General features: G+C 33.0%; 1 protein-coding gene across 1 annotated transcript; it reads left to right on the top strand.

Moving 5' to 3' along the window:
* Window positions 1-13,626: 13,626 nt before the first annotated feature.
* On the top strand, window positions 13,627-19,306 carry LOC149482523 (hepatocyte nuclear factor 3-beta-like). Its single transcript, XM_089703710.1, has 4 exons — window positions 13,627-13,898; window positions 17,864-18,080; window positions 18,806-18,881; window positions 19,242-19,306. The coding sequence occupies exons 1-4, from the start codon at window positions 13,627-13,629 to the stop codon at window positions 19,304-19,306; spliced, it is 630 nt and encodes a 209-aa protein (XP_089559836.1).
* The last annotated feature ends 3,843 nt before the right edge of the window (window positions 19,307-23,149 follow it).

Raw genomic sequence — 23,149 nt, 5'->3', positions numbered from 1 at the left:
AACCTATCCTATGTGTTAATCCAAGTAACCCTCTATATGTGTGCTAAATTTCATTGTAATCGGTTCAGTAGTTTTTACGTGAAAGAGTAACAAACATCCATACATCCATACATCCATACATCCATACATCCTTACAAACTTTCGCCTTTATAATAGTATTAAGATATATTAGATATTAGATTATACGTGTATACTGGAGGCTGTAGCGCATATAATAACAATTCAGAGCTTAGAGGTTTGACCACCTCTTGGTCTTTATTATGTAAAGTGTCATGGATCTTGAAAAGCTGCAACGAGATATCTTGACAAAAAATTATTAGGTACAGTCATGTTACAATAATTAAATTCTCATTTGTATTAGCGTTTTGAGAGTATAATTATAATTTAAACTAAAGACTTAGGGTTAGCCCTTTGATGCGGAACCCAAGTAACATAAAAGGCTTGCCAATTGATCTTACTAATAGCTATAGTTAATAGAAAAACGTCAAAAACTGGTGGGCATTAATTTAACGGTCCATTAACTGGACTGAACGATATTCCATTAGATTCCTCGATAATTGCTTAATTAGAGACGAAAAATTAAGTTCCTACGTTTTGATATATTGGGTCATTATTAAAGTCTAGAATTTAGGATACGTTATTAGTAATTGGTAGGAGAAGTAGTAAATAGCAAAAAATTTATTAAAAACCATTGAGATAATATTACTATACGTATGGAGGAGACACCACGAACAAAATCTATGCGCCATTTTTTTGCTCTAACTAAGTTTTAAAAATTATTATCTAGTTAGGTTCTTACCGATGAAAGTTATTCCTTTGCACATTTCCGTATTATTTGTATTATTTGTGCAATATCGTAACACACACGAAGGCATATTTGATGCGTTTCACTTTAAAACCATTAAAAAAAACCGCTCAACATACGTCATGTGGCGTATGTTGAGTGGAACATAAGTGATGTAGGCGGTGTCGTCTCCATATATGTATATCTCAATGTTAAAAACTGAATAATTGCATATGTAACGTCTTATTTAAGTAAATGTGAATTGGTATATTTTATATCTGTATTTATATCCGTCTCGTGATTTATTTCACGACTGAAGAAATATAAAATAACGTAGCGTGAATGTAGAAATACTATCAAGTTGTCACCCATCACAAGATTGACCGCGCGTTTATCTGCTTAACCTGTCATCAACCATTGAATGTAACTAGCCATTCACGGAAATCGAATCTTGCCTCCAGACGCTTTAAAGACAACCGCTAAAGAAGCATTAAACATTAAATACAGAACTGAATTTTACAATTCATAAATATGAGCGTCATTCGCACAAGCTAGCGTAATTAATATAAGCGACATTTGCATCCATTAATTCAGTTTTTGTCTCGTCATATTTTATCTTCATCCAAGTTGACGGTGCAAAAACCGTAGCAATGAATTCAGAAGCTCATCTATTCATCTTCTTACATGACGCGACTTAAAATTACACATGTATTTATCTTCACGTATGAGCGTACGTATGTCAAATGTTTAAATGTTCTCTTGTTGGAGTCTTGGAGATTCAGGTGAAACGAAATGTGGCACATACCTGAGTACATGTTGGATTTGGGGATGCAGTTGAATTGCTTTTGCGTTTCTTTCTTTACGAGCTTTTTTGGGTTCAGCCTGTGTTTGCAATGTAAGCGGAAAAAATGTAATTATTTTCGACATCACATTAGAAACCTCAAAAACAGCAGTATTTCTTTACTATTTAATGGGTGTTACATATAAATCTTCCTCATCAGTAATTAGGCAAGGAAAGCGTGGGATTGTAAATATCGTACGAATAAACTTTTTGATTCTTATAATATAAGATATGATATGATAACATATCAAATAATTCTTATCGACAATTATTCAGCTTAAATACCTACTTAGACATCTACCTAAAAAGATCAACTTTTTGTTAGAAAATAACTACGACCTACTACTTCTATTTTGCCCAAAAAAAAATCCTTTTACCTAAGCATTTATAAAACGGAAACTAAACTTGATCTCAGTTGAAGTACAAATATTAACTCGCTGATATAAAAGCCGCCAAATTTAAATTAAAATCAGTCCGAAGCTTTTTCGTTTGAAAAGGAATAATAGATGGCAAAATCTACATTGAGTGTTAATGCAAAAATCTTAGTAACTTAACTACTCTTTGCTCAGTAATCTTTCTATGTTACGATGATGAGGCAAAATCGTTTTGGAGGATTTCACATAGAACTCGTTGCATATTTGATACTAAAGCAAGACTCTACGTATTAAAAAACCACATCAAAATCTGTTGCGTAGTTTTAAATATCTAACATACATACAGCGGGAAGCGTTTTTTTATAGTGGTACCTACTATGTATTTATATAGTCATATGTAGTGATTTTTATTATGGTGTACAATTATAAATCGTTTCATTTAATTTCAAGTAGATACATAACAGAAACAAACCGCAACACTTTAAACATCCACAGACCAATGACTCAATATCTCACAACTATCATCGGTAAATAACAATCTCAGGAAACACGACAGACCCTTAAGAAGCGTTTGATCAAGTCCATTAAGAGCTTTCGTTAATAATGCACCAAGCTATCGTCTCCTAATAGCTTTCTTTGTGTCCTCAAGTCAGAACAACTCGATTCGTCTGCATTATTAACTCCTGTTTCTTACTTTAATGTGAATACGCTATCTGTCGTTGAGATGTTTAGAGTTCCTACTCTACGGAAAAAGAAACTATTTTGTGTGTGATTAATGTTTATATTTCGATTGCTATATGTATTTACTAGCCGCGTATTCCGACTCCGCTTGTGTTTATAGCCTGTTACTCGATATACAATGTATCTTACTAATAATAAAAGTATGATGAAAATTGATCAATTAGTTTTATTAGTATTTCCATATTTCATTAATTTAAAGCGTTTTGTTTTCGTCTCAACGGAATATATTAAACTCAAATCCTTTACGTCTAACATTTCCTTCAGCCACTGCAAATATATCAAGCTTGCCAGTTTATTACTTACTAGGTTATGAAGGCTATTCCCCGAACCTGTCATACAAGCAACATCTATGAAAGACTAGCTGTGCCGCGCGGTTTCGAGTATTGCACGCCTCATAAGCGAAGCGTTGAGGTGGGTACTACTGTCACTTCGCGCAAAACATCTGATTTTTCAAACTTAAAATGTCTTTATGTATCATACATTGCACTTGTAAGATAATACATACACACACATATTAAGAAAAAACACTATTTTTAACGTTCATGATATTTTTGATGTCATTTTTGTTATTTAAACTAGTTAAAAAACAGTTTAAAAAAGTTCTGTCTTGGACGTCCGTGTGTCTGTATGTGCGGATCCTTTTTCTTGTTAACACGATAGCGACCGAAATACTTTACTAATCGAGTCTTTTTTTTTCTCTTACGCTTGAGTATGCTCAGGACTATTCCTGAACCCTTTCATTTTTCAGGGTCTGATTCGATGTGGTTTAATTGTTATTAAATAAACAAAAATAATAATTAATAAATATTTATTAAAAAAAAATTATGAGGCGTGCACTTTTGGATTTTCCAAATTATTTCTATATTTCATGTGTATATTCAGATATTATATCCTACTAATATTATAAATGCGAAATTTTGTAATTTTTAAATCCTTTACGAAAAACTGCTTATTCGATTTTCATGTGGTTCACACATAAAGGGTAACTTGGATTAACACATAGGATAGTTTTTATATAAGATGTAAGAGGAGGCAACATAGCAGACGCGTCACCTGATGGAAAGTGTACCTATAGCGTCGCGTCGTGTATAGTGTATTGCACCAGCAATGCCGGGAGCATGTGTCAGTGTTTTGCCGTTTTTTTAATATAAATAGTTGGGATATAAGGGTTAGTTTTTATCCCGAAAATTCCACGGGAACGGAACTATGAAGGTTTTCCTTCGACTACGTGTGCGAAGCTGCGGGCAAAAAGCTAGTAACCATATATCAAGCATATAACAAACTATATTACTGTCAAGTTTCATCCAAATCCGTGCAGTAGTTTTTTCCTAAACGTCATCCATCTATATCCTCACAAACATTCGCATTTATTACATTAGTAAACAAATATTCCAGGACAATTTTCACACACGGCACGGTCTGATCCCATACTAAGCTTTCGCTTGTGTAATGAAACCAGATGGCTGATAAACATACATATATATAATTTTAAATAAATACTTATATAGATAATTAACACATAGACACAGATAAAACATCTATGTTCATCACACAAATATTTGCCCCGGGTGGGAATCGAACCCACGACCTCTGTCTTGGAAGGCAGGGCCATTACCAACCAAGCCAACCGGCCAGTCGACTGTCGAAGTCGAGTAGGATGCATCTTATAAAAACGCACACGTTACCAAGTGTAGTGAATAAAACTTCTTACAGGTATTTCACAGGATCCACAAAACTATTGTCTTACACGAACGTATTTTATTCCGGATGCAATTTCCGTCTGTTTACTTACAGTTTGATTGTTTAGGAACGTTTATCTTGTCGTTTTGCTATCCAATACTTATGTGGGAATATAGCGGGAGAATTAATGTCTATTTCTGTAGTGTGAATGTATGAGATGTAGCAGTTTTAGTTAGAAAATGTGCTTTAGTTATTATATATGTAATTTTTATACAGGTGGATAGATATATATTATAAGCTTGACATATAAATATTAGGTAATATAACAAACTGTATTTTTACAAATGGAGTTTCGAAACGACTGGACCGAAATTGATTGTTTTCAATGGCTTGAAAACTGATTTAATAGTAATGGATGGAAATAAAAAAGCATTTATAACTATAAATTTTCGTTTTATTTTACCACAAGAAAAAAGTTATATACAAGTTATGTAGTAGATAAATATATTATGACAATTTCCAAAAAAATATTTTACAAATATTTCCTAAGAAATAATGAGTAAAAATATGAGGATGATATTAATAACACACATAATAAATATTGAAGGGTAGGCAATATTCGTAAGGGCGCGTTCCCACCGGGTCGTGACGACAGATAATCGTGTAGTTTTAAGTGTCGTGGCTTATATGTTTAAATGGGGGTGTTCACATTTAGAACGACACAATTTACTGTCGTCTACAACAGTTTTTGCAGTGACGACACTTTGTCGTGACAGTGGGAACGGCAAGCACGACAGTCGTAAAACGATAAAAAAATCGTGGACGGCAACTCTATGTAGACGAACACGTGTTTTCCCTTCCCTCTCGCACCCGCGCGCCCCTCGTGTCTGTACTCGGTTTGCTTTTCCCAACCCAAGCGAACGCAGAGGCGACTAGATTTGTAGCTTGCTGATGATGCGAGCGATCTTAGCGATCCAATGGGAACAGCTAGATACGACAGTCGCTAAACGATAAAAAATGTTGACGACAAACAATCGTTATAATGGGAACAGGTAGAGACTACAGTCGTCGAACGATAAATTAGTCGTTACGACATAGTGGGAACGCGCCCTAAGGGGTTGTTTAACCCTTGATTCTACATTGTTCAGTCCTAATTACACATCTTATAAAAATATGAGCAGGTCAACCGTTTTTCGTATTATCTTTTTATTAAATTCTTAGTTAGTCCTTTGTAGTAATATAAATATTTTATTACGTAGAAAAGAAAATAGAAGCCATAAAATAATATAACTAGTATGTACATAGAATTCAAATAAATAAACGAGACATTTGTTTTTTCGAGAGAATAATACTTTGATAATATTATGGCTTTTGTGCAAGTCTACTACCTCCGAGAGACAGCAAATGTTTTTTTTACATAACAAGCGGTCCGCCCCGGCTTCGCCCGTGGTACATATTTACGTTTTCTCTACATAAAAACCATCCTCGTACTTCAAGGAATATAATAAAAAAAGAATTATCGAAATCGGTTTAGCCGTTCTCGAGTTATGCGCTCACCAACACATTTTGCGATTCATTTTTATATTATAGACTAGCGGTCCGCCCCGGCTTCGCCCGTGGTACATGTTTACGTTTTCTCTACATAAAAACCATCCTCGTACTTCAAGGAATATAATAAAAAAAGAATTATCGAAATCGGTTTAGCCGTTCTCGAGTTATGCGCTTACCAACACATTTTGCGATTCATGTTTATATTATAGATTTAAATTTTAATAAAAATTATAATACATTTAAGACTAAAAAATATCGTAACTACCTATATAGTCATTCAACTATAAGGGCTAAGGCTGTGTATCTAAGAGCTTAATTATAAGACAAAAACTTCTAAAAAAAACTAGACTTCAGTTTTTCGATCTATGAAAAATACACTTCAACTTTTTATTTGGATCTTCATTTTTAACAAACCGAATCATTTTTAATTTTAGTGAAATGCATTATTCATTTATTTTGTTCTGTTATACAAAAACATGAAAAGATTTTTAAAGAAATATGAAACTTTTGAGAATACCCTGTTTAGATTACCAAGCCCATGAGATGAATGATAGCAAAAGTGGTTAAACCCCTGTCAATGACGTCACAGCTCAGGTGGACCAAAACAAATATTTGTTCAAACCGTTTAAGATTATTTTCCGGATAAAACGAATGAATATTTTCATAACTAAGTTTCATAATATGTTTTTATAAAAATAGAACACAAATTATAAAATACTATAGTAACTTGACTCACGAAAACACAATGTTGAAAAGGAATCCTATATTTCTATACTAGTGCCTAGATACCTACAGTAGTCTGCTGTCTGTGCTAATACCGACGATATTTTTTTTTATTTGAAAAAAAAAACTCTTTTTGTCTTAAATAATTAAGCTACTTTTGTACCTGTATAAAAACTGCGTATGTCTTTCCTTGTACAATGCATTGGCAAAGAAGCAAGGAGGTCGAATATGACTCGACTCTTAATTTTTTTAAATACCAATTAGGCTCTCTAAATTGCAAAGAAAATATAATATTTCTCGTATTCCAATCACTAATCGCATAAGCTACATTCCATCCCATGCTATTTTGAACGTAATAATCAATACTGAAGGTACATAAACGCAGAAATCGAGGTGTAGAACCCTTGTCACTCCTACTATCAATATTCAAGGTGAGTTTCACCGCAAATATTAACTTCTTACCCGAGTTATATACTTACAATTGCTGGGGTACTCAACATTTGGAACTGAAGTTAAATGAACTTTTGTAACAAATTTTGTTTGGATTTTGATTTGAAAGTGTGGTGCATTAAAATTTTATGGGAAATTGCAGGATATAAAAAGTCTCGTTATTACTTAACATTTAAGAGTTTTAGAAGGAATAACATATTTATCGTTTTAAATATTCTGCTGAGTGAAAAAGAGTAGAAGAAATATATATATTTTTCTGCAAATTGCAGCTACCACATTCTTATTTTATTATACCACAGCTATCTTATAACATATCATATAATATAATAGAAAAGCTATCGATTATGCCACGGTTATTAATATGTTCTCTATTCATAATATTTTCAAATAGTTAAATGCCTATTTAATTATCGCGTAAAAATGCCTATTTAATTATCGTGTAAAAATGCCTATTTAATTATCGCGTAAAAATGCCTATTTAATTATCGCGTAAAAATGCCTATTTAATTATCGCGTAAAAATGCCTATTTAATTATCGTGTAAAAATGCCTATTTAATTATCGCGTAAAAATGCCTATTTAATTATCGTGTAAAAATGCCTATTTAATTATCGCGTAAAAATGCCTATTTAATTATCGTGTAAAAAAGGTTGTTAACACCAGGTGCGTATAGAATGAGGAATGGAGGCTGGATAAAAGCCTTAAAAGGTACTCCGTTTTTGTGTCTATAGATTCTCCGTATGGATAAAACTGTACACTATAGCCTCTAATCAAACTAAGGATCAAATGAAAACATTTTACATTAATTAAGTGTTTTATTGACTATCATTTTCAAGTTGTTTTTTGAGTGGGTATCTAATGTTTCCAGTTGTCCACTATGTTTAAAGTATTTTTCTTGAAGTTTTTTTTTTATTATAATTTAGAAGAGAGATCGAAAAGTATAAAATTTTATTTACGTATAGATTTACACATTTAAATGCTGTTTATGAAAATTTAATACTTATGTATAAAGTAGAAAAGTATGCCAAAAATAATAAAACGTAACAGTAAAATAATCGTGAGCAAACAAATAAAGGTACTATAGTTTTCGAGAGCCCTAAAACCATCTGACCTCAGCAGTATCCACGTATCGGAGGCCTATGGGTCCTATTTGGGGGCATAAAAGAAAAATACCAAGATAGGTGTATCCAAAGCTTATTGCTCCCTTGTGTACTGTGCTCGCAACGTTTCGGTACTTATGGAATAGCGCTGTCATACCGTTTTAACTGGACCGTCTTGATACTTTAAGGGAATGGTATTGGATGTATTTAGTTTGGTTAAGGGTATAGTTGTCGTGTTGTTTGATTAGAATAATTAAGTATGAAAAGCTTTTTAAGTGTATGATTTAAGATGGTATAACAACTAGATTCTTGTCAGGGAAGAATAATTTGATTATCTTTATATTCCAATATTATAGGAAACATGTTTGTTATAAAGGTCCTTATAATATCCCAAATTTTATTTTTGCATAGCCGTTAATTCTTTCAATTAGTAGAGTACATTCGAACAAACATTACACACAATTTTATTTACAAATAGTCAATAATAACCACATACTGTCAATAGTAGAGACATTTCGGATATTCGAACATACAGACAGACGGACATGACGTGATTATTAGGGTTCCGTTTTGCTATTTGGAAATGCGGAAATGAGTTGTCGCAATGTAATAGTCTGCCGCCGCGGTTTTGGCTGTGTTCATAACGGTTATAGCGAATTATACAATCAAATAAGCGTTTTTTTTTACGGTTTTGCTTGTGATTTTTTGAATTATATAGAATTGTTTGAGTTGAAAAATTGAAGTTGCGAGAAAATTTGAATTAATTTTTAACATTTTAATGATACACGATCAAATTTGACTTGATATTATATGTATTTGCTTTTTATAAGCCGGCTTATTTTTTAATAGATTCCGATGGTAATTTTTCTTTGGTAGCGTTTTCAAGGCATCACATACATTGATGAATCGAGCACATTATAATGCAAGTAATCGAATGATACATTGGATCACCGACTCGCTTACATTTAGTATGGAGTAAATGGAACGGGCACATTATATTGTCGAATTGAATTAGCTGTCCTAGAGCTTCCTTATGGAGCTACGAGCTGAGCGATAAGCAGATGAAAAAATTTAATTATATAACAATATAGAAATATAGAATGGAAATGATAATGAAATACATACTGACAGCCATAGCACAGTATTACAAATTATAGTGGCCATAGTGTGAATTGTGATGTCGTTCTATATGTTATTTAATTTTTATTTCCGTTCAGATTTTAAATATACGAATGTAATTTAAAAAAATGCGTTTTATTTATTTTCCCCTTACCTTGCCAAATATATACAGGCCGCCAATATCGACCCATACTTAATGAATCATCCTATATAATGCTATATAGCGATTTATGTAATAAACTAAGTTGATATACTGATTTGCTTTTCTAAGTCTTAATTATTTCCATATATTTTATATTCTTAATTTCGCCTGTTTCATAGCCCTCTGGTATTACAAGTTACAGTACGGCCGAATGGAGTAGAGTGGCCGGCAATATGCCAAATATTATTGTAGAGCATGCCGTTGAACAGAAATTTGATATTAATATTAGTTGCATTTTGATTTTGAAAATACGCATGTTTGATTGTATCGTGTATATATGTTGCAGATTCATTATAAAATAGATGATTATAATATTTCGTTATAAATCTGATAATTTGGGTTTGTACTGTTAATGAAACGACACATCCTACTTTATAAGAAATATTTGAGAAATTAGCTACCAGTTAAATAATATATAATTAATAAAATATAGGTACTTACAGTACGTACGTATTCAGTAGTATAGAAAATATTTTTAATTCAAAATTCTAAAATCGGCAGCAGGGGCAATATTGGGCAATATTAATAGGGGCTAGCGACCTTGCTAGGTGATTTATAAGGCGGGATCGGGGGACCGGCGCGCGAATATACCATAGTAAAAGTACATATAAAAATTATTAAAAAAGATATTTGGATATGGAATCAAAATTTAAAACAACAATGCCCTGTGTTTCAATTTCATAAACACACTGTAAAACACTACAATAATTGACGTTATATTGACTTAGCGTTGTGGTTTAAAGTCCAAAAATCGACCTCAGTTCATGATTTTTTTCCAAAAAACCTGATTGTAAAATAAACAAATTAATACAACCATGCCCTTTATCATATTCGAAACTTTAATATACATTTTTTTTAGATATGTACATTAAGAATCTAAGAAGAAAAACGGTTATAACTAGAGTTAATTTTCGGTATTAAAAGGGAATTCTACCCGATTCAGGCCTTAATTATTGTGATGTGTATAGGGGGCAGGGGCAATTTAGAGAACAGATGAAATTGCTCCGACCGCAAACTAGATTGTTCCAATATATCCCCGGCGGCAGGTACGTGAGTAGCCGCCCTTCAGGACGAATGACAAGTGGACACTTGACCAAATGCATCATTATCAAGAAGCTTATATCTAATACACTGGAGATTGCACTATAATGAACGTTTACTTGTCACGGGAAGGTATGACCTTGAATGACACCTGGTTGTTCCTTCATCCCTTTCACACCAATTTGCCAAGATAGGTGTAAAAGGGACAAATAACAACCAGGCGTCATTCAAGGTCATACCTTCCCGTGACAAGTAAACGATCATAGTGCAATCTCCAGTGTATTAGATATAAGCTTCTTGATCATTATAAAGGCTGATAGAAAAGTGACATTCTTCTATAGCAACATTATATACAGGGTGTTGTAGACTATGAGTGGCAATCGAGATCATCCTATCTAATGTCCGCTTGCAGAACCTCTTGATGTAATCACACCCTCGCCTTTGAAACTGTATATCAACGTAATTAATACCATTCCTTTGGTATCTGCGATATATTCCTTCAAACATTACCTATATTTTTTACGGTTTACCATTATCAAGAAAAAGAAAAATACTTTAATACGAGATAATTTTACGAGTGCATTTAGAAATTAAATTCTTATTGGAGCTGGTATAAATATTCTGAACGAGCTGAGTCAATTTTGGTGGTAAGGCATTCGTATTACAAAAGTCTTGTATAAAGAAAGTGTTTATTTAAAATAGTATTGCGGCCCGCAAATTAATCAAATTCAAAAAATGGTAGCCTAAATACGATGTTACAAAATTCTAATACAATGGGTCTGTATTGGAAACGATTCTATTATTTTAGAAACATTCTAGAATTCCGACTAATAACGGATTCTAAATATCTTATCAAACTCCCGTTTGAACCGATAAGTAATACCGAGAAGGAAATTCCCCAACCTGTATCCAACATAAAACAAAATACCGATCCAGAATCCAATTTTAATTCGATTACTCGGTACTGCGATGCAATTGATTTCTAAAAGAGTTTCAATTAAGGTTTCTTTATACGAGGCGGCTAGACGCAAAGATTAAACTTTTGTGGTTGATCGAAGTTAATCTGATTGTGAAAATTCTTAGAATATTAAATTAAAAGGTTGTTTTGAATAAGAATGCTTGATGTATTTGAACTCTCATAGCAGTTTGTCCTTGCAGTGGAAACGTTTAACTATGAAGAAAATGTGTAATAATATTTAAAGTAAGTGAAGATTTAGTCATTAATGTAGGATTAATCATTAATGTAGGATGTAATAAGGATTTGGCAAGTTATTAGATAGAGATTATGTTCGTGGTATATTTGATGAGGAAAAGTAAAATCTATAGCTGAATATTGCCGGTAACTATGGTTCTCTTCGTGTAAGTTTTGAAATTGAAATTATACTGATTGACTGTGGAAATTGATAGTAATTATTGCAGTTTACTACATAAATAATAATATTTACTTTTACAAATATTGGACACTTTTGGTAAACAGAAAACGAAAAACATAAGATGAAAGTTAAGCCAAGAAACCTAGAAGTACATCGGATCGTTATTTCGTACATTGAGAAACTTGTACTAATTATGTATACTGTTTAATCTCGACTAACATCTTAACACGATACGACGATTAGGTAAATGAGCTTTACGTGCACGTTCAATATACGAAGTACACTGAATGTCACATACTCCCCAACAAAAGTGCTTAGAAGAAAAAAAAATTCTGACTCTTTTAAATTGGTCGGTTTAGCCAGTACATGTTCAATCAGGTTTTGTATATTTTTTCACTCAATCACTCACACAATTACCTCGTTAACAACTTAGTTATAGCCGTAATAACAGCGTTGCAACCGCAAATCGGCGCGTGTGTAATGGGCCTAAATTAAATTATTTCGGCCAGTAATTTAACGTTTGTTGTGTCACCACAGAACGGTATCATGATTGAGACCATAATGGTGTACATGTACACATTTGGTGAAAATTTTAACGATAGGAGTCGTCGATATAATTTGCGGTCGCGATGTTTGTACGTACAGTATTATAATTATAATTCGTTAAATGATGGTTGCTCGCATGAGTGAGCTTTACACGTTATTATCTGTTAAATATTACTGTTCATTCTATTCGTTAGAGCGGAACTAAACTTGGGTAAAAATTAATAATTCATAGAGACCTTATGTAATCTGATTTGTAGAATAACTAAAATATGGAGGTTTTCTTTGATGACATGGGACATAATATTACGAATTATTTTAATGTGATTGAATAAAAAAACAGTGTTTGTTTTTAAAATAAAAACAATAGATTATCATTAAAAACTTATGAAATGGAAAATACCTATAGACAAAAGCTAATGAAAGTAATCTTGTCTGCCTATAAGTTTGTTCAAGCTAACAAAAAAATGGTATTTAAGTGATATTTAATATTATTAACAAAAACTCATTAATCGTTTTATAAGAGACCTCTTATAAAATGACGTAATGACAACGACCAAGCTGTCCATACTACCAAATAAATAAATAAATATTGTTCAATTCAATTACTCTCCCAATTTGCTCGGGAGAGGATTTCACGGATTTTGATCAATGCTCAACAAACATTGTTTTTCTTTATTTTGCTTCGTCATCGCTGGTAATGCTCTGAAGGCTCTGGGCTATTTTATGAATCACAAATATGAACGTATTTTTGTTTTTTTTTTTTAACAGGTTAGACGAGTTTTTTTTATTTATGAACTGTAATAACTAACCTCTTTCGTCATAATCTTAATTACTTACATTTTTTTCATCATCAAATAATTTTAAAAGAAAATATTTGTAGTATTAAACTTGCAAAACATGTAAAAATACATTTTATCTTACATGTATCATAAGCAGAACTAATTTAATTTATCGATTATCGGCATCAACCAATAAAAAGCATATGCAAACTTTCCAACCATAACCTCCTTGGTCCCACAACAGAGGTTAGCTATCTGTGGAGATAGCGCGCCCTGGCACGGAGCCGCATTCGAACCCCAGTTCATTTTGTTTTCTGTCAGTGATGGCAACCAGAACGGTCGGCGATAAAGCTAAATGGCGAAGAAGAAAATCAACAAAACATATCGACGACGACAACGACTGCGCCAGCTTAGCCTGGCTGCTGAACTTTAGACTGGATGAAATCGTTAACGTTAAGGTGCCTGATGAAGAGGTTAAAACTAATGAGAGTCCCCCCGTGGAGAAGAAACCACCGTACACCTATCCAGAGTTGATTGAACGTGCTTTGAGAGAAAAAGGCGAGCTTACAGTCTCCGCAATTTATCAATGGATTTCGTAAGTATTTACATTTAATTTATTCGAGAAATTTGCATGAAAAATGTAGCTAGGAGAAGGGTGTATTAAAATTCTAGCTTAATATTATTAAAATGGTATGTGATTTCTTTGTGAATTTGCATCATAATTCGGGTATTGCGTAATGAAAGCCTATCTAGATGGCCATGCTTTTGATTATAAAGGCGTTGGTTTATTTATTTTAAAACATAATGCACCAGTAATCACGACAATAATATGATTTTCCTAACAATATCCCTATTTTTTTTACCAAAAAATATAATGTATTTATGAACCTTAATCAGAAAATATTTTGTGTATGATGAGAAAAAATAAATGCTAATAATAATCATGCAAATTTACATTTGAACCTTTTAAAACTTAATTATTTCATAAAATACAAAGAAAAGAAACCGAAGGTACCAGGCAATAGATATAATGGTTTAAATGAGCATTTTTACTAACCAACCCATTTTTTTTATACCAACATTATTTTTATTTCTTAATAGAAACAATACTCTACATTTTCTTCAGTTAGAATAAAAATCTCCGTTCATAACATTTTATGTATAAATATCACCTGAAAAGCAGGTACAAAATTCACCTGAAGATTCAGTTATCGTAAATCGAATATTCTATGTACATTTTATCAAAATTCTAATCGTCCAAAGTTAGTGTATACCCATATATCATCGAGTGAATCGGGTAACGGCTGGTGATTTATTATTTTGACTTGTTTGCATTCCGCCGGTGTCTTGTTGACATTTTTACTTTGCCCGCGGGAAATGCGCGATGGAATAACTTACTGGGAAATTAGTATTTTGTTCGTTTTTCGAGAACGTTCCGGATTTAATTGGTCGCGCGTCGATGGGTTGAGATTGGGTAGTTTTAGCGCGTGTTTGAGTGCGTCTTGCAGTCAAGAATATTAAAATACTATACTTGTTCTAAAACACATAAAAGATGAGTACCTAGAGAGCATTGATACTCGGGCTAAATGGCATGCCATAGCAGAAACCTACGTCCAACAGTGGACTATAGACGATAGGTAACGATAGGTTTAGAAGACGACGACGACAACGACGACCTAGAGCTACAAGGCTTCTCTTTGTGTGTGTCCTATTTCTCTTTATTTATCTTCCTACTTTAAAAGCTAAATTATAATATGCTTATGCAAAATGCATTGTATAGAGTTGTCTATAGTTATCTCAATGCTATTATAGCATCAAAAAAGCTGCCTTTTTACTTAAAATTACTCAAATTCCTCATATTTTTCACCACTTTACCTATAATAAACAGCCAATCACTTCAACGTTATCGAATTATACAATATACATACAACAACGAACACAGCTTGCACATTTCGACAGCTTTGTTCCATTCTTATCAGGATTCACATTTTTCATTGCGCGATGACACCGCTCTACGTGTAATTTCTTTGTTGAAAACGGATTTTCATTTTGACATCAATAGTGAATTTATCGCTTCTTAACCCATTGACCACCGTAAGGCCCGATCGGGGCGCGACACAATAGATTTTCTATTGTGTCTGTGATTCCGAGGACTGATGGATTAACCTAATTTATTGGAGGTCGGAATGGGAAATGAAATGGTCCGTCGTGGAGGGTTATTGTCAGGTTACTGATTCTGTTTAATATTTTATTTATGCGATATTAGAATATTTAAGTAAATTGAACTTTGTGGTTCCTCAGTTTGTATTGTTATATGTCTCCTTTTATGTATAAACTAAGTAGATAATAATATAAGTGGTAGAAGTGTTAAATTTACTTGAATAATATATTCTTAAATGCCAACAGTCGTTCAAAGTACCTAAGTACGAACTTACATAATAATATTTACAGTTTAAAGACTGATAAGAAAGATCCTTTCATTAATGGCTTCACCGTCTCCTAATTAGCGTAGAATAATATAAATCAAATTAAAAATAATTTATTACTTTAAGATACACATCAATCATACATTTTACATAGATTATATAATTGGATAGTTTTCAATACCTTATGTTTTTTAACACAACACTGTAAAAAAGGAATTTGAACCGGCGATTATCTGACACACGGTCTACCGTATCGGCACCAGATAAACCCCTGCAGCTGATAATAATTTAATAAGAGTGTGATTGCACCAAACCGCTACTTGATAACGTTATCTAGTGATTAGCGGTGTATTGCAAGAGTGGATATGTAATTAAATCTGATTAGTTTATCGTGGATGGAGCTTTTTGTAAATCTCAATATCACGCTTTTTATAACATAACTAACTTTCCGCCCGCGGCTTCGCCCGCTTTGTCTAAAACATAATTAGTGATTTTTGTGTATTGTATGTAAAATGAGTCTCTGTTACTCTTAAATAAAGAATTTATTATTATTATTATTATAATAAATTATATACTAAAACCTTCCTCTTGAATCATTCTATCTATTAAAAAAAACCGCATCAAAATCCGTTGCGTAGTTTAAGCATACATAGGGACATAGAGACAGAGAAAGCGACTTTATTTTATACTATGTAGTGATATAGCTTTAGTTATTGTATTATCTTATTATTATAATTGAGAAAGTTTTGTTTGTTTGCCTTTCTTTCGCGTCGCAACGAAGTATCCTGCACGCGGGCGGAGTCGCAGGTAGAAAGCTAGTGCATAATAATAAAGATACCAATAATTATTTCTAATATTATAAGCGTATTTTGATAGTTAATAGCATCTCTAAATTCATGATCAATAACTTATAGGTAAATACAAACACACACAAATATGAACACAACAAACATTGCATATCTCCAATTGTTTACCAATACTAATAATGCATTGTCAAATCGTTGAATAATTTGATTTCCGCGCACAATGGGCAGGTATTTATCGACAAAGGGCGTTTAACAGGTGCGAGGCGGTCAGGTGCTCAAATATTGCCGGATATATGGTTAATGGGCAAATGATAGGCCCCATTGGGCATCGATCGCTACCCCGTGCTAGCCTGCGGTAGGGACGGTGTCTTGCGGCTTGACACGTAGCCGGGGTTTGCGCATACACGCAGGTTTGAAAGAGGGAATCATTTTAAATCGGAGGCATGTTTGGTTGTTGTTACTGATATATTATGCGAACATGATAATAGTAATTGGATTTAATAGGATTTAAAAAATATTATAGAGTTTTATAGGTACATAATACATATAGTTTTTATACGTAGTTTGATTTGTGTTTGTAAACTAAGAGGTTTTAAGTGCTTTTCATAGAAACGATAATATGGATATTATTTGTGGTCCACTTATTGTATGTTTTACGTTGTTGAATCAGTTAAAATATTACAATACGATACTTATCTACCAATAATTTATGGTACGTTTAAAAATATAGAAATTCTTAATGTATCTATACTGTCTTGATAACATGAAGATTACGTTTACTTTTTAGTGTAATTATAGGTATAATATTACTATCAATAGCTTATTAAAAACAACAGTCACGTGCGCTGAATATTTTATTGTCGTCAACATGTTTTGCATACTCAATCGACTTCTAACAATTTCCATGCTTAATAAAGCACAGGCTCAAGTGATTCCCGGAAGAATTGAAGGAAACTTGTCATTTCCTTTACTGTGTTGAAAATGAAATAGAAGAACAATTGTTGTTTTTTTCTAGAATAAAAAAAATTGATCACGTGGCGGGGTTCAAACCCGCGTCGTGGTTGTCTTTCGCAGGCTTTTTTCGTGGAAATTGTACCAACCAGGGTGCGTCTTAAAAAAATATTTTTTAAAGCAATGTACATGTTTACATTTTCTCTCAATAAAATCGATCCTCGTTCTTCAAGAAATATAATAAATAAAGAGCTATCGAAATCAGTCAGACCGTTCACGCGTGATGCCGTGACCAAGGGAAATAAGGATTCATTTTTATATATAGAGATTTGAATACTTAGCAGTTTTTTTTAATTAAAAAATAAAATTTGTTACAGGGATCGCTTTCCATTCTACAAAGCGAACGATGAGCGTTGGAAGAACTCGGTTCGGCACAACCTGTCCATCAACCCGCACTTTCGGAAGGGGGCGAGAGCGTCGCAGGGCGCTGGTCACCTGTGGTCATTGGCAGCTAATGCTATAGACCTCCTGCCGTTTAGGAAGGAGCAAGAGACTGAAGTTATCCATGAGGCGCATGTGATTGAATGTCCTAAGGTAAATTCTACATTATGTATAGTGGAACACACAAATTCTACATTAGTTATGTGGGCTAAAGTTTCGGTGGTACAGAAATTAAAATATTCCTATTAAAAGATATATTTCATTCATTCATGTTATTATTAAAATTTGACTGCGGGCTGTCTATAATTTTGTAACTGAATATGTATTATTAATGTAGGTACGGCATCATGTATTCCTAGAAAGCTATTTACAGAAAGGTTAACAGGTAACGTATGTCTCAAGATGCCAGTCAAGTATACTATTAGTGAATGCTTTGGCCGTGAAAAGGAATAAGACACTGTTTATACTCGTACGTTTTATTGCCTCTAGGGATGCAAATGACACTAACTGCCCAATTTAGTTTAATGGACACAGATTCTGTAAGGATTAAGACCATAATACGTTTCGCTAGCGAAGTGGGGGATGTCTGGTGTTTATGTAACTGTAAAACGTATTCTAGATTTGCCGCCGCGGTTTCACCTGTGGGCCGAACCCGCGGGCATTTTATAACTTGTGCCTGTGCGGTATTATGGTACATAAGCTACATTACTGCTAAGTATAATCAAATCCCGTTCAATGGTTTTCGCTTCAAAGAGGAACAAACATACATAAGTTAAATCAATCCCTTCTCACAAAGTTTCACGTTAATAGTATTATGAAGATAACAAGATACAACATTAGATAAGAGATTTATTCAAGAGTGTAATGTATCATTTCAGGTAATAGTATTAGATGAAGCTGCAATCGCTGCGGCGAGCATCATTCCGGATCAAGACATATTCAGTGGAAGTACAAGTGAGTTCCTTATTACCTTTTAAACGTATTATTATTAGCTTTATACTTTTCCTTTATTAGTTAAAAATTGGTTGTCTGTAAAGTCGGTTTACTGACGATAGTTGAACGTGACAACGTCCGATTGTGCTTCTTTGTCGCTCGTTCCGCGCTCTCGCTTGCACTTCAAGCCTTACATGGAACGCCTCAGAGCGAGGTAACGCCGCATGAGTCATGTTTTTTCGTGCGTGCAGCCGGCTCTATCGAATTATAAGACATTGTCACGTCAAAAAAAAATTCTCAATTAAATTAATTGTTATGACAATAAGGTAAAACATAGCATAAAAAAATAATATGTTTCAAATTGGTATATTTTTATTTCAGTGTTCCTCAACCCAGTGTCAGCGGAGCAGGTGGTTCGAGAGTGTGGTCTGATCACCAGCCTGTAGCTAGAATAGGGGATTTATGTTTCAATTTTATGATAATACCTAGTCATTGTGTGAGGTTTGGAAATGAAACATCAGCGTCAAAAAATAACTGCATTTTGTGTACATTATGACTCAGTTTATAGATATGAGACTGATCAGCAATCAATGCAAAATGCAAAATGTCTCTTGAGCAAGGGAACTTTTAGCAAAAATGGATTTTGAAATGTTAAAACTGGAATGATGTCATGAAGAATTTGTTTAGAATTACTAAATTTTGTTAATAGACAAACCTCACACTCTCCTAAGTCCATTTATTATGATGGAGTAGAAAATAAATGCCACAGAAGTATGAAAAGAACGTAATTCATAAAATTGGTGTTTGACAAATTAGATAACGAGTAATAACTATAAATGTTTATGGTAATGGTCTAAATCCTTATAGGAAGCCTGTTTCCTTGGGAGGAAACCGATTAATATGGACGAATGATAATGACGGTCTGTAACTGTAGGTCAATCTTTTACAGAATAAATGAATTATTTTGATAAGGCTCGTAATATGTAATTAATTATATTATGAAGTGATTATCATGATGTGTTATTATTTGTTTAATCTATACTAATATTATAAAGCTGAAGAGTTTGTTTGAACGCGCTAATCTCGGGAACTACTGGTCCGATTTGAAAAATTGTTTCGGTGTTAGATAGCCCATTAATCGAGGAAGGTTATAGGCTATATATCATCACGCTACGACAAACAGGAGTGAAGCCACGGGGGTGAAACCGCACGGAGCAGCTAGTTTTAAATGAAGTTTGTTTGATTCTACAATTTTTCTAAAGAAAACATCATCTCTACGAAAATGTTTATAGTTACGCTCGAATACTCAAACTCTTTGTATCAAAAGATTAAGAATTCTGATCGCACAGGATTTATTTCACTACAAATATGTTTAAGTTTTGTATAGGTTGCATAGATTTTTTAACGAATACCTACTGCTTGATATAGAAATATTACTATTTCAAAATAATATAATATTCTCACAAAAGTGAGATACAAGCTGTTAAAAATATAATGGTAATATCCGATTGCACTGTAACAATTAAATGTAAACAAAATCTGATAGTTTTCTAACAAATAACGAGTTGTGTAATAAAATACTATTGCACTATTGTTATTGTATGACAAAACACTCGTTCTGGCGCATGTAATTTACGTATTGCTTATTTTGTTAATCATATTCATTTCTCTCAGTTAAGACTTCATACTTTAGCTTAAAAAATGAATTCTAACCTATAAGGGCTCAATTACTTATTCCAAATGTAAATTCCTAATGATTCTGAATTAATCTCTAATAATATATCTGACTACAGAAACATATAGATTACATCCATACTTACAAACATATCAATAATAATTGATCTTAAGTACATAAATACAAATCCATACTAATATTATAAATGCGAAAGTAACTCTGTCTGTCTGTCTGTTACTCAATCACGCCTTAACTACTGAACCAATTTGCATGAAATTTGGTATAGAGATATTTTGATACCCGAGAAAGGACATAGGATAGGTATTATCCCGGAAATCCTACGGGAACGGGTTTTTCTTTGAAAACGCGGGCGAAGCCGCGGGCGGAAAGCTAGTAGGCAATATTTAAAAGTTCGAACATCTCTCCTTAAAAAATATAATTTGACATGCGTTTAGACTAGTCAATTTCGCTTAAACAGCCTTGTTTCTAACCAATTTGTGAGCCCTATTAAGAGCTATCCCTATCAACGACTGCCTGATATAACGTGAATACTAGAACTTTCTTTACAAGACTTAGCCCGATCCGTCTAGCCTTACACCTTTGTCTAGGAAGATCAAGTTGTATCCGAGCTTCAGAACTTTGTTAACAGTAACTAGCCGTGCCAGCATGGCCCAGGGTAAACGGAGTCGTGTAAACTTTGTAACGCACAATATGATTGTTTAATTCGTATTATTGTTATAATAATTAGCTTTAGTGGATCTTTGCAATTTAGACGGTAAATAGGATTGTGAGAGCGCCTAGGATTCAGAAAACCTGAGTTTTATCAGCTCGCAAAAAGTTAAAATAAAAACCAAGGTCCTGCTTATGTTCTTAAATTGAGTTATTTTTTTGTCTAATTTGGCAAATGTATCATTGCTCGAATCTTGAAGAATTAAGGTGTATTCTATTCTCTTTCTATGTCTTGGTTGATTTCAAAGAAAATAAATAACATTTAGTCATTAGCACAGACTATCATTAGTCTTTAAATAATAAAACATATTGAAATGGAACAGAAAACAAAAACCACATAATATTAATATCATCTTCATTTTCTACTGCATGAACGAGGAGGTCGTAAAATACGAATAATTTAATTAGATTATTTATAATATATGACTTAATTTAAATTGTAGACTTTAGTTTTCACGAAATTGATTTGTAGTCACCACAGAGTTGAATGAAGTCGAAGTTTTGTGAAAAAATAATTACATAAATGACTTTAGTGTAATGAGAAATGTTGCTTTTTAGCGATAAAATACTGCAAATGGAAACTGTTTCAAATATATTATTGTGATCTCATTACTAGAATTAAACATTAATTAGAAATAAAACGTTTTTGTAATAAATTTTATTAAGAATTAATTATGTGTGTTTTTATTGTACCTAATAATTTTCTTGAACCTGAAAAATTAAAAGTAAAAGTAAAAGTAAAAAATATTTATTCAGAAATCAAGCATACAATCTCGTTGAACTTATTACAATAAAGCTGTTAGCAGTTAGCACAGTAAATATGTAGTATACTCTATACATCATTTGAACCAAGATGCCCACACTAGACTCGTGGCCTGTATTGTGAGCATCAATACAAAATATAAAGAAACAAACAAAACTAGACATGGATGTAAATGAAATGTCGATTTATTAATGTTTTAGGAATAAATTGCAATTGATATATTATTCTTTATGATTTATACTATTAGATGAAACTTAAATGAACAAAAAATAAATAAATATCAAAATAAAAAATATAAATAAATAGATACTTTTTATATGTGTGCTGAATAAGAAATGCTTGGGGGTAAAACTTGTGAGTAAGAGCGTTAGATTAAAGACCTTAAGTATCAAATTTTCCGTTTGTTGAAAAGACAAAGAGAGTAGCCATTTTTTAATAATTTTCTTGGCCTTTGCGACACCACTCTGCCTAATAGAATGCAATGCCTGGTTGACGCGGTTATATATAAGCGGGTGTAGGAATTGACTAAATCGTTTGGCAAAGGAGGTAGTAACCTGAGGTAAAGGAATTTTATAAATTCTATTGCTGAGTAAGTTAGCGTGATCACTTGAAGAGAGAATATTTTTATGGGTTAGTAATGCTACATTAAGAATAAATAATTTTCTGACGCTCAACAATCCAGTCTCCTTGTAAAGCAAGTCAGTTGGGTAGCGGATAGGGAGATGCAGCATAACCTTTAACACAGCTCTTTGTGCTCTTTCCAGTACCAATAATTTGGAGGATCCACAACCACCCCAAACACAGATACAATAACTAATTATAGGTTCACATAAAGCTATATATATTCTCCTGAGTAACTCGTATTTAGCGACGGAGCGTAGGTGTTTCATGGGGTATATTAGTCTACGAACTCTTGCAGTTGTTGCATGTATGTGGCCTTCAAAGTTTAACTTATCATCCAATATTACGCCCAGATATTTAATGGAATGCGCGTTACTGATTGTGTTATTACAATGGCATGGAGGAACTGGATGAGACAAGGAAGAAATATTGCACGAATGAAAAGACAGATCCGGAAGTGATGAAGGTTGTGAGGCTGCAGTTTTGTGAAAACAAATATAT

The sequence above is a fragment of the Colias philodice genome, chromosome 15, assembly GCF_061535455.1.
Source record: "Colias philodice isolate Cphi_HAF_F1 chromosome 15, ilColPhil1 Martin Lab GWU primary, whole genome shotgun sequence".
In the NCBI taxonomy this organism is placed as follows: domain Eukaryota; kingdom Metazoa; phylum Arthropoda; class Insecta; order Lepidoptera; family Pieridae; genus Colias; species Colias philodice.
Note: the sequence above shows the minus strand (reverse complement) of the source record. Positions and strands in the feature narration are given on the sequence as shown.

Excerpts from the sequence above, each read along its gene's own strand:
- LOC149482523 (XM_089703710.1), top strand. The coding sequence starts at position 13,627 with ATGGCAACCAGAACGGTCGGCGATAAAGCTAAATGGCGAAGAAGAAAA. Across the intron at positions 13,899-17,863 it reads GCAATTTATCAATGGATTTC|GGATCGCTTTCCATTCTACA; the intron begins GTAAGTATTTAC and ends AATTTGTTACAG. Across the intron at positions 18,882-19,241 it reads CATATTCAGTGGAAGTACAA|TGTTCCTCAACCCAGTGTCA; the intron begins GTGAGTTCCTTA and ends TTTTTATTTCAG.